Below are 13,373 nucleotides of genomic sequence, written 5' to 3'. Positions count from 1 at the left end.
CTAAGACTAGCACTGAAAATAAATTAACTGTTAGGTAGAGCCAGGACTCTCCTAGCAGTCAGATCATTAAGTTTCAACAGCAAGTGAAACCGTTTTTATGGTTAAAAAAAAACCTGATCCATGACTGCAGCTTTACCAATCAGTGACCAATAACTTCATAAAATCTGAAGCACATTTTTTGTTTGATTTGCATTCTAACACTATCAAAATAGTATTACACTGTCAAATGAATTCTGCCATATGTTTTACACATAATTGAGGATCTTGTACAGAAATTCAACTCTGGATCTGGCAAATTAACTGTTCAAGCATAAATCTGACGAGGACTGCATGCCAACTGTGTGCTAAAGAGGGTGAAAGGAACCAATCTGACCACGATACTGAGGCTCATCTCCACAGACATTGCTCTTGGAAAAAGCCTGCTGGGAGCAATAGAGGCATTTAGGTACGCTCAGAGACTATAGATTCATGTGATTTGACAGAACTCTGAAAGCCAAGACCCATGTGCATCTCCCCAGGGCCAATGTCGCTTAGTTACAAAGTAAGTAAATAACTGAAATGTTTTCCTCTGCGTTTATTTTTCTTAGGCTTCCAAATATGATTCAGAGATGTAAGCATTTAAATAAAGCCTCCCTTTCTCAGATACATCAAAATCTTAGCTGTCTCATAATTGGACAGTTGAAACTACAATATAGTACAAATAATTACCGACGTTTAACACAGGGAGAAAAAGGAAGCAAAGTTAAGATACAGTACTGAGACAAGTTTTCATGATCATCTTTATGAAAGTGTAACTGAAAGCGCCAGAACACTCTTCAGTACAATGCACTTGAACAGACATGCTTTTCAAAAAGGTCTATCAATTCTTAAATTTCACTGACAGTCTTAAACATTACTATATGGAGACAGGGGAGGTTAATTTCTGTGTCTATGTAGTGACCATTCTTCCTCTGGATGCTAGAGACAGAAAAAATTTTGAGGATAACTGCACGCCCACAAAATCACTTAATACTATCAAATTGCACTTATATTCTTCATTCACGGAACCACACTAGTCTCAATGAGAACATTTGCATAAGAAAAAAAAAAGTTCTATTTAATGACCGATTTGACTTAGGATCAGCACAGACAAAAAATTGGAATTTATCCTTTAATAGACAAAGGCAAGTTTATTTTTTTATTTTTTTATCACCAGGCCTCCACAGTATTCCTGCTTCTCCATACCACAACAACTGTCATTTTATGGATGGCGCCACTGAAATTTATTCTACAAAGTCCCAGATCTGCATCTTTTAGTGGGCATTCTTGTCAACCATATGCGTGTTTATTCAACTTTCGGCTGTGTCTCGGGTTGCTATTCTTACAGGTAGAAGGCCACAATCCCAGTACACAGTCATTCAGCTCCATAGTTGGGATGCCTCCTGTCTGGTACTAACTTCGGTCAAGTGGTCATGTAACTTAACATCTAAAACTCAACAAAACAATCATTTGATTGCAAATTGGTGACTTCCGTACCTTAGGCATTCCTACCCTGTTGTTTTCAAAGACACTGCTTTTCCTTTTACATATTTTTTAGCAAAATGATTTTAACGCATTTGCCCTCACAACAAGATCTAAAAATAAAGAAAAGAATTCTCTTCCACCTTTTCACAACTGTATAAGGACACATAATGCAACAAAATCTGAATAATGGATGATGCATTCTTTGAACCAGGAAAGTACAGTACAGAAAAGAAATAGCTCCTAAATCTTGCATATAATGACGACAGCAACGATGCTATTATGAATGTAAGTGCATGGAACAACCTGCATTGCAAAAGCAGCACAGACGATGCTCCCAACAGACAATTCTATCCACCCTAACTCCTCAAAAACAAACAAAAAGTTGGTTTACAGGCTATTGTGTCATTTCATGTCACTTTCAGAAAGTGATTTTAAGATCTCTTTATACTTCCACAAACACACAGTCAATCTGATTGCTTACCTTCTGCTGCCCTAAAACATCTGACAGAGAAAAGCCTTTTCATTTTTCTGATTCTAGAGCATAAATCCTGGAAATAAAAGGAAAATGCTGAAACTTATTCTATCAAGTACAGACTGTAGACATCAATACTTTTTTTTAATTTATTTTAAGCATACAATCAAAAATGGTTTCACAGAGAAGCCAATTTGAGAGAATGATACTTGGAAACCAAAGTTTCACTAACATGTCAGTGTGTATGAACTTGTTTAATGCATCCTTTAACATGGCATTCCACCTACCCAGAGGTGAGACCTAGGACTGAAGGGGGAAAAAAACAACTGCTGCTAGTAAATGACAGCTAAGTTATGGTCAATGAGACCACAAATCATCAATAGCTTTATTGTGCTAGAGGCCTATTTTGACATAGTAATGACTGGCCGAGAAAGAGCTATTTTTATCTAGGATAAAATGAGACATCACAACATGCTCCCAAGGATGTGAAATGTACGTATGGGAGGGACAAGACAGCAAGGTAAGACAGGGACATAATAGTAAGATTGGAAGGAAAGGCAAGAACTCTATATTGAACATCAGCAAGGGTACCTGTAATCTGTACAAAGAAACTCACTGCACTTTTGACATTGTCTAATGCTTACCACCCAAATAAACAGTGATTACACGCATATTTCAATATAATAAGCCAAAACTCTGATCCCAGCTTCCACAAACCAACTGAGGCATATTTCAAGACAATTCCATTTGTAATAAAAAACAGATGGTAAAGGAAACAGATGTCTCTTTGTGATCTGATTTACACATCTGCAGACATTTACAATATGCATGCATTTCCAAAGAATGCTGAGCAAGTTAAATTGGGAAATGGGAATTTTTTTTCTTAATGGGCATGCGCAAACTCAAGAAGAAAATAAGCTGTGACAAAGACACATCTATCCTGTCTAGCCTATCTGTTTCCAAACCAATATCATATTACAGCACCATGTTAAAGAAACACAAATCATGATAAAAATCTGACAACTTTGGAAATAGTTTACTGCAGGGAAACATCACTCAAATGTGAGGTGGCTGAGGGATGGGTGACTTTTGGATTTCTCCCCTCTCTGAAAGAAGACCTGAGGTTAGCAATGGTTGTCCTTCAGAAACCCATTATACAGAGAAGCAAAACATCCCTCAGCAACACAGACCTGGACATTTATTTAAGATCTTCTAAATCTCAAATTGCCATTTTATGCAGACATCAACAATAAGCCATTGACAATATCATCAAATATTTGCACTGGTCTCAGTGAAATTATGCACAAGAAACAGCAAAGAAATGTGTTACAAAAAAGAAGGATGGAAGAGTCTCACTCAAAAAGAGAAAATGCTTGCAGAATCTCTTAGACAAGAGGTATCAGCTAAAGCAGTGCAAGGAACCAAGATGTTAACCTTCAAAATTAAGTTAGGTTGAGGCAGGTCAAAACTACACAAAATCTTCTCCAAATATAACTGCTAGTTTGGGAGATCTTGTTGGTTTCTCAGATTTTGCCCCATTTCTTTTTCTCCGGATACAAAGGGTACCACATTGTCAGGCATGGAGAATAAAGTCTTTCCTCAAGCACAAAGCCCAATTTAAGTGCCACATCTCTGAGCTGAAAGAACCATATCCTATAATGATATTCAATATCCACGTCCATTCCAGTCCCAGGCCTTTCTGCTGAGACTGTAAATAAAGAACTAGATTCACTCAAATGTTCTGGCTGTTTCCTCCTGCTGAAGGGATGCTGCACAGCCTTTAAGCCTCAGCTTATGTCTGTTTTGCACCACTACAGTGACCAGTGAGACACAGGCAGAATGCATCAGTAAACCTGCCCATGGGGGCTAATTATCACCATTGGGAACTGGGCCAGTTTAACCAGTTTAATTTCATGTAAGCTGTCCTACAATCATCAGATGGTAAGTACTTTCAGGAGCTAACCACTTGAGCTGGAGTCAAACTGGTGAGCTGGAGGTGAAAAGCTCCATATTCTATTACTAATCCCCTGAGCTATAGAGTACCCAGCTGGCAGTTCTACAAAGGCTCACACAGCTTTTTTTGAAAGGCAGCAAAAGTAGTTACAAGGTTTTTTTAAAAAAATAAACCAAACCAAAACAAAAACCCCACACTTGCAAGAACAACTATCTTTTTCTTAAAATAATCTCTCTGAAAGTAGCAGACTGTACACATTTTACAAGAATAAACAAACTTCTGTAATATTTATCCACAAATTGGGAGTCGGAGATCATTAGTGCAAATTTCTGCTGACCGGCAGCATTTATTCTACAAACTTTGGGTATCCTAAGTGGTCCATTAGAGAAGAACAGATATCTTCAATCCGTCTAATCTCTTCATGAGGCATGTTTTTTTTCCATGCATGAATGCTACTTGGTGAAATTTCCCCTTCATAAGGAAGATAGAAAAGACTGGTGGAGGTGGCAAATAATATTTGGTTTAAGCTAGCAGGAGGAAGAGGAATACCAAGAAAGGCAAAAATTGTTTCAGCCGTCTTCTGAGGAAAGCTCACAATATCTTCAAACTTCACCAGCTGATAATTTGTTGTCTGCAAGTCCCCATTTATTCTCAGTGCCGCTGCTGTGTTTGTGAGCCATAAATAGGACAACACAGAAACTGCGTTTGAATTAGAATTTGAAAGTTCTTTTCTTAATGATTCATATTCAAAGGCATAGCCTTCATTTAAACTACATTTTCCTTTGCCACTTTCCCCTTTAAACATTGCAGCCAAGCGTTGTGGAACATTTTTCAAGGAGTAAAGGCTTGGCTTATTTTTGTACAACATTGAATAGATCCATGCCCGTGGGTCCCTTACTACATATAATGCTCTCATTGATGGTCCTAGGATTTCCTGAAAGAAGGGAAGCTTTAATGTCCAGCTCCCACTACTTAAACTAAGCACAGGTCGTGCATTAGGATAATAGATGAGGTGCCTTCTCAGTTCCCTAATATATTCGGCATCTTTATCTTGACTCCCTCTTGCCCTGCTTCTTTGCTCTGACAGAGATTCTCTCTTTTTCGATCTTTTCCTTTTGTCCTTGCTTATGGCAGAATGCTGAGCAGCTTTACTTCTGCTGGTTTCATATAAATTAATGTTTTGTAAATGTAATTTTGTGCCTCGAACTAGAGACTGGAGCCACCCCTGGATAAGACGAAAATGACCGTTCTGAACATCAGAAACCTTCCATTCACATGGATCTACAAAGGAATCAATTTCAAATTCAGTCTCGGGAATTTCGAGATAGGGTGTAGGTATTCTGATGTATAAGAAGTCACTGGTATTGAAAAACAGCTGTTTTAAAATTTCTGCTCCAGAAGCAGGAAGTGAAGTAATGATCACATCTGGCAAAACAACAGGGTTTCCTTCTAATTGTTTGGCTTTATTGCCTTTATCATGTTCTAGCTTTGTCATGTCACTGCTCCATTTTGCACAGATGGGCTGAGTACACATGCTCCACACATCCACCAATTCAATAAGCCACAGTGTGACAACCAGTATCAGGATCCAACGCAACATTTTACTGAAGGATATGTAAAACCGCCATTGAAAAGCCAGTATGACCAAACTAACACCCAAAATTAACCCTGCAATTATGTTTACTTTAAATCCAAATGGGAAACCCACCCTATGTTTTTTTATCTGTTTTTCCACAGATTCAGTACCTAGACCAAACTTTGTCACTTTGTTTTCATGAACTACTTTGGCAAAACCACCAAATCCCAAGTAATCCAACCTTGTCTTTAAATTCTGATATTCAGTCACAACAGAGATGGTATTTTCAGTGTTGTTGACACTAAGCGAAATCTGAAATCCTGATTTTGCATTATCTATGAGTCTGCAGTTAGAAACATTGACATATGGGCCATAGAAAAGGTAAACAATCCTTGTAAGTGTGTTTTTCATTGGAAAGGTAACATTTACAAACTGAGTCCATCGTTTTTTGAATTCAGCAGCTTGTTCTGCCTCCTGTATCCTAGCAACAGGACTACTCCCATGATGATCAAACCAAAACATCTTGTAGTGGGCATCCCACACATCCATCATAGCTCCATTGTATTTGTTCTTAAATTTATAAGGTATGTATTTAAAATCAATGTCAAGATTATGAAAAAAGGCACTGACAGAATTAACAGGAGAGTCTTCCTCCTTCTCGATATGGTCTACTACTAACAATGTCTGAGAATTTAAGAGCAGCAAAACGCGATACACACTTTTCAATTTCATTGCTGATGTGTAAGCAGATACCGCCTCACCACTCACAAACATCATGTCTCCAGCCTGGGAGGCTGTTATAATTTCTCCAGTTGAGTCTCCAACCTCGTCACCAATCCACTTCAGCCACTGGGCACACTCACCAAGCTGTCCCTCCCAAGGCTGGTTGCACTGGCTCGTAGGAGATGGAGCAAAGACCAAGACATTGTTCAGGTGGCTGAGTTTAGGTCCATAGAGAGCCTCAGATACAAACACCTGTCCATTGGGAGCAAAAGTGAAAGAGTTCTGATCGGGATGTTCATGTCCGGGATTGAAACTTCTCCACCCATCAATCCAGGCATACGGTTGAAAGTGAACGATATCGTAGACAGCACGTCCACCGAGTTTTCCAGACTTAAAGGACACAAAGGTGTTTGTCTGACTGTTTGGCAATCCAGCCCCATAAGTAACAACTCCCCAGTTAGGAAACACGTGCATTTTAGCAGTACCATAATCAGGAGGTGGCTGAGGAGTGATTTCGGCAGCGTACCAAATAAATTCAGTGTGTAGTGTACTCCACCTCTGTGCAGTGGATGGCACCATTGGCCCATCCTTGGGCCTGTGTTTTCTAATCTGCTGTGCCAACCAGTTGCCAGCTCCATTCTTCATGATGAACTTATCCAAGAACACCAGCTGGCTCTCAGGACCATAAAACCAGTTGTAATTAGAATCCGCTACACCCACAGTCCTCTGAAAGCCTGGTAACAGGGTGGCATAGTAAAACCAAAAGTGCATTTTGAGCCAGTTATTCTCCAAGTTGTTAATACCAAAGTGGCGCTGGGCCAGGAAAACATACTGGGTTACTGACTTGGCGGTGTAACTCCCATAAGCTACTCCCTCATCCAGAGACCCGTCTACAATATGATTGAGCAGAAACATTGTTTTCTCCATCACATCAACAACAGTGTGTTTCCAAATATTTGCCTGAGATCCTTTGTCCACCCCTGCAACTAAAGCCCCAATAAGCAAAGCAAGCATATTGGTTGCTTGATGATTATGGAGAAGCTGCTTTCCCCAGGAACGAACCTTTGAGTACTCATACATTTCCTCGCTTACAGACCATATCTTCTCCAGGTATTTTTGCCTTCTCTCTTTTTCCAGTGAATTATACAAGAAGTCAAAAGCAGTGGCAAATCCTGTTAGGGAGTGGCCGAGTGGCACTTCATCTCCAGGTGCATTCTCAACCAACCAGTTTTTGTAGCCAGCCATTCTATCCATATATTCCAGGGCAAAATCAAACGCAGCTTTATCTTCAGGGCACAGCAAACAATAAAATGCTAGAGGTGGCAGATTGTTACCATAAATCTCATTCCACTTTGCAGCAAAATCAACATGCTTGGGTGGAGGTAGGTAGTATGATGGGTTGGATAGCATAACCGTCACCACACTTCTGATGGCTCTAAATAGATGCGAATGGCTTGTATGAGCCTTCTGTCTCAGTGCCTGGACTTCTTCAGCGTCGAAATACAAGCTTGGATGAAGAACTGGTTTCTTCATCTTCTGCTCAGCACTAAGACCTTCAAGTTGCTCTTTTTCATACCGATCTACATTTTCTGTAAAAGTCACCCAATCAGAGTAATTGCTTACAGATTCTTCAAAAGCGAAGACAGCAAACATTGTTAATGCTAGAAATAAAGTATGCCCCATGAACATCAGAGCCATGATCCATTAGGCTGCTCCTCTTCCCCAGGCATGCATTTCCTAACAAAACACAATGTTCAGATATCAAACTTTGACCCAGTTAGTAAAAAAATTAACATCTTAAGGCATATTTTTAGGAGAAAAAACTTAGCGTGTACTGTGCATTCTAACAGATACTCAAATTACTTGCAATCTGCGCTACAACATTGAAATAACAAGGCTGTAGAAAATTTAAATCTCAGGTGTCTTGTCAGTTCACTTTTCTCAAACACAACACTACAGCATAAATAGTAAAATAAGGAAAAAAGTACAATCTCTAAGATACACATATAAAACACAGGTTGACAACGCTCAGTAAGAGACTGAAACACCGTCTCTTGATAACTTGAAAAACTTGACTTGAAAAAAGGAATCGGAGTCATGCATTTACTTTTTTAAAAAGCTTTCAATCAGGTCAAATTCCACTTCTAGAGCTGACAAAAACTCCACTGATCACAAAACTATATAATTTATTCAAAACAATGTGTTGCATTTGATGAAATAGGGAATTTACAGCACTTGGAAAACAGACTTCAAAACTGAAGTTATTGTCTTCAGCCTTCCCCTTATCTCAATTTCCATACACACTCTTTCCATCTTTCTCTTTTAGGACTCATGGGAGAGTAGGAAGGAAAAAAAAATTAATAAAAAAAAAATCAACATAGGTCATCCATTAGCTCCTTTTGATGAAACTGCAGTGCTTTTAACCGCTATTCCCCTTTGTTTGTAAAAGGTGCGTCTGAACTAATAGTCATAGAGTATCGACATATTTTCAAGTCTTCTTTCATCTTATCTTCAGTCAGTGATGCCCAAACTTTGCCTCAGTGATTCATATAATCCTGCTCCTTCCATTACGAAGCAAAAGGAAAACATGTGAAAGAGGCAGAAAGCCAACGTTTTTTTGTAAAAAGAGCAGTTTCGGGTTTCCTTCCACTTTGCATGTTGGTTCTTTCTGTGGAAACAGAAACAAAAGTTCTCTGAAGCTGTACAGGTGTCAGCAAATATTTAAAGTACTTAAGATAACAAAGTATTGCTAACTTCCTAGGAAAGATGAGTTAATACACCTTTTCTTTTACAGAAATTAAACAAAAAAGGAGCATTTTCAAAGTTCCACAGAATTTATCTCTGGCAAAACAGAAATTCAAATTGGCTACTTAAGGTCGATTTATTTCGCCTTTTCCTGCGTGGCTGTGAGGTCTCAGGGCGTATTTTCCTGTTATGCTACCAGGAGCTACCCAAGAAAACAAATTTGAAACACGCCACCAAAAAATTAAATGGAGCTCAAATAAATTAATTAATGAAACAAAGTAAATGTCATGTACGTCTCCGTAATACCACACGCGCGATTCTGCCGGCGACAGGAAGGCGCGGAGAGGGAAAGCAGCCAGACCGACCCCCGGGGGCGGTCGCCTCGCCAGCGCCGGGACGAAGCCTGACAGCCCCTGACAGCCCCTGCCGCGCCCCCGCCGCCGCCCGCCGCCAGCAGAGGGCGCCCCCCGCCGGCTCCGCCGCCGCCGCCCCTCCCCGCCGCCCCGGGGCCGCACAACTTGAACAAGTTTCGGCGGCGACCTCCCCCGCTGCGGCCGCCTCCCCGAAACATCCCTCTCGCCTTCCCCCCCTCCTCCGCGGCCGGGAGCCGAGTGCGTCCCCGAGTGTCACCCCGTCTTACCGCAGCCGGTTGGGCGGGGGTCGGAGCGGCCGGAAGCCGCCGCGGGGCCGCGTCGCTCTGCCCCGTCCAGGGCGGCCCGGGGCGCGGTGCCAGCCCCCGTCCGGGGGGCTGCGGGTGGCGGCGCCTTGCGCTCGGCTGAGCCGGGCTGTGCTGGGCTCCGTCGCCTTTCGCGTCGCCGCTACTTTTCACCCGGGCTGGCCGCAACTTCGGGTCCTTCTGCCTGCCCTCCGCCGGCGGCTCCCCGGAGTTGATGGCGGGGGAGATGCGGCGGCGGGGCGCCCGGGCGACGGGTGCGGGCAGCGGAGCAAACTCGCAGGGATGTCGCTGTAGAGGGGCGGGGAGGGAGCGAGGGAGGGAGGGAGCGAGGGAGGGGAGGCGGCGGCGGGGAGGGGGGGTTGGCAGAGCCGCCCCCGGCGGAACAGGGATGTGCCGATCCTCCGCGCCGTCCTCCGGCGGCGGGCGGGCTCCCGGCCCCGCCGCCGCTCCCGGCTGCTCCTCTTCCCTGCGACTGCGTGAGCCGGCCGCCGAGCCCAGCGCCGCTCCCGGCGGCGGATGCCACCGCCGCCACTGCGCCTCGGCGGCCGGCTGCCGGCGGAGCGGAGAAGAGAGGAGCCCGGGGGGCAGGGCCGGGGCCGGAGCTGAGCGGGGGGGACACGGACGCAGCCCGGAGCGGCGGGGGGGAGGCGGGGCCCCGCCGCCAGGGCGGCTCCGGCGGCCGCTGCCCCGAGAAGGCGGTGAGGGACGGCGAGGGAGGGTCCGGGGGGCGAGGGTGGAGCGGGTCCCGGAGAGGAGGGCAGCAGGCAGGTGTGAGAGGCCTCTGTGGAAGAAAAGGTGCCGCGGGGGGGTCGCCTCGGCGGCCGGCAGGGCACGGCGGCGGCCCGGGGAGCGGCGGGCAGGGCAGGGCAGGGCAGGGCAGGGCGGCGGGAGCCGTCTCTCCTGTGGGTAGCAACTTTGTGAGCGCGGAATAAATACATTAACAGTGCTCAGGTTATCTCAGAAACCAGGGGGATACGCAGCATCTGCTTGTTGCAGCGGTCCCGCTTTTTATAACTACCTCCCTGCTCGGGCACTTCATTTTATGCGATCCATTAAAATGGTCCTCATTCAGCTTTAGCTGACGGCTTCTGAAGTGAAATATAAAACCGTAATGAGGTGTAAAAACCTCTGCCCCTCAACTCATTCCCGGTCAGCGACGCGGTGAAGGGCCGGTGGGAAAGGCTGGCCAGCCGGCCTGGTGCCTGTGGTCCACCCACGAAATTCAAGAGGTATAACGCCATTCTCGGATTTGGATGGCGGTTTGGATTGCCGGTGATGACTTTCCGAGCCTGATTTTATAACCTGCCTGATGTGATGCCAAGCTCTTCTTTGGTAGTAAGCGCACTCTAGGAAAAGAAAGGGTGTGAGATTTTTTATCTGTGTTACCAATTACTATGTTTATAAGCTGTATCTTAAAGGACGTGGGATTTAATCATCCCGATAGCAAAAGTCACCACTTTTTTCCCAGGTATAGCCTATATTCTTCTTAACGTTTCTTCCCCCCCCCCAATATCTTAGAAAATACAGTTGCATATTTAAGTATTTCTTAAGCTACTCGATGTTTAACTATCTTGAAATGAATATATGAATATATAATGGCCATACATTATGGATACTGATTCTCTTTCTTTGTACTATGGAGAGCACCTTAGAAGGATTAAAATATTAAATTATGCACATTTCCATCAATGATGAACTATGTCTGGAACCATCCTAATCTTTCAGATGTGCCTTATGGGCTTGGTTTAAGAGGCAAAAATACTGATTATTGCCTGGATCATATCTTCCCATTGGAAGAAATTTGCATAATGACCAAAGATCAGCACATAGTTCCCTGACCTTGAATCTGTTAAAATTCTGCCTTTTCATGCTACTGGGGAATTTATTCCAGGAGGAGAGCAAAGGAAATGTAAAGCAACAATAGAGGCCACATTCCTCTTTAAGTCGATAGAAACTTAGTGGAATACACTGAAAACCTCTCAAATCTTTTTCCTTCTATTCCCACTGTACTCTGGATTGTACCCATGATATTTTTCCCAAGGCTGACCCATTCTGGAACATATTGAAGTCTCAGAGAACTTCTCCCATAATTTGACAGACAATTATGAATGAGCAGAACATGTGGAGGAATTGTGTTCGGTTAAAAGCAAGAGTAAAACTCTCCCAAGAGCCCTTCTCGCTCTTTGAGACCTGTGGTGAGATCATTACCTATACAGTGTTCAATTGCAATGTGATATTTGTGGAGAAGCATGAAAATGAATTATTGACTGGCCCCATATATTCACAAATGATACCATTTTGACAAAGTCTTATTTATAAGGCAGTGAAGGCATTTGTAAAACATTTAGCTTTTTCTGCAGAAGCTCTTTCACATATCAAAGATGCACTGACAGAATACTTAAAGCTGATTTTCTGCTAAGCCAATTGCAAAGCAAGACCATCCTTACCCATGTATGATTTCAACTAGTATAGGCTACTTACTTTCTGCCATTTTCAAGTCATTATGCTTAAAAAAAAAATAAAAAAAAAAAATCAACAAAACCACCAAATAGCAATAGTGGTAGAACTAGTATTCAATTATTTTTCTGTTAGTAATTTTCAATAGTCAGCAGAGACCCATAGTTACTATACTACAACTGAAAAACAAAACTCTTGGATTCAACTGGTATCCAGGAGAAACAATTAAGCAAACTTCAAAGGAGTTGGCTTAAGGTCACTAGAAATAGTGACCCTGGTTTGTAACGAACTCTTTTGCATAAAATGAGCCTGAATTGCATTGGCATTCCACCTTACTTGATTGCATAACACTGTTTAAACAGTGATCAGTAAAATCAAGGTCACTTTCAGAACAACTGCTAATTGTGATGGTAACTATTAAAAGTTACCATTTACATTTTTATTTGTAGAAACACTGACCATCTGGCAACAAATTACATTATATTGTTGCATTTTCAAATATTCTTCATAACTATGAATAGCTGAAAAGCAAGGCTTATGGGCTATCAGCAGGAAAAAGATGCTGTAAAATATCTACCAAGAAAATGAGTTTTGACTCATGGGAAAGTGACCTCCTTGTCAATTCTAGTTCTTAGTATAAGAAATCAGGGGTTGTTGGTAGTGACATGCTCTGGTGTACTGCTTCAGGGATAGCTTTCTGCATTGATACCAAAATCAGCCATCTGAATGATCTTGAAAAAGCTAGCAGCATTATCCTGCTTGAGTACAGGCCAAGTGCTAACAGATGGAAGTGAAGAGTAGGATAATCAGCTGGACTGCAACAAATTATTTGCCAGCGTCAAAGAGGATAATAATTCAAAAGTTTATAAATGAATGGGGTGCTGCTGTCAAATATGAGACGTTGGTCCACGTACAGAAAAAGAGCCAGATATTTAGGTAGGAGCTGGACTAAGGTAATTAAGTGTCCAGTAATGGTGGACTCTTGAAACTTCTGCCAAACATAAACCGCTAAGTTTAAAGTACAGGTTTGATTTCAGAGGCATCACAAGTCTGGGGGAGAGTTCTTGACCACTCAGAAATCTCTCCATACTGGCACGGCCTGGTGCTTATTTCATAACTAAACCTAAATGTGGCCTGAAAGATACAGTTATCTTAATCTAACTCCACTCGTAGATCTAATTCATTGTGTATTCTTCAAATATACTTCATGGACATCTCCTTCTTTTACAACAGACAAACAAAAATACGTTGGAGGACAAGGCAGTGG

General features: G+C 42.7%; 1 protein-coding gene across 1 annotated transcript; it reads right to left on the bottom strand.

Moving 5' to 3' along the window:
* Positions 1 to 559: 559 nt before the first annotated feature.
* Positions 560 to 10,198, bottom strand: DSEL (dermatan sulfate epimerase like). The gene is made up of 2 exons (XM_063326446.1): positions 9,614 to 10,198; positions 560 to 8,896 (listed from the first exon to the last, which is right to left on the bottom strand). The coding sequence occupies exon 2, from the start codon at positions 7,924 to 7,926 to the stop codon at positions 4,276 to 4,278; it is 3,651 nt and encodes a 1,216-aa protein (XP_063182516.1). The 5' UTR covers positions 7,927 to 8,896; positions 9,614 to 10,198; the 3' UTR covers positions 560 to 4,275.
* Between the last annotated feature and the right edge of the window lie 3,175 nt (positions 10,199 to 13,373).

The sequence above is a fragment of the Chroicocephalus ridibundus genome, chromosome 2 (genome assembly GCF_963924245.1).
Source record: "Chroicocephalus ridibundus chromosome 2, bChrRid1.1, whole genome shotgun sequence".
Taxonomy (NCBI): domain Eukaryota; kingdom Metazoa; phylum Chordata; class Aves; order Charadriiformes; family Laridae; genus Chroicocephalus; species Chroicocephalus ridibundus.
The sequence above is the reverse complement of the archived record's forward strand: the minus strand, read 5'-3'. Positions and strand labels throughout refer to the sequence as shown.

Bases quoted from the DNA above. Each gene is read 5' to 3' on its own strand.
- DSEL (XM_063326446.1), bottom strand. From the start codon at position 7,926: ATGGCTCTGATGTTCATGGGGCATACTTTATTTCTAGCATTAACAATG.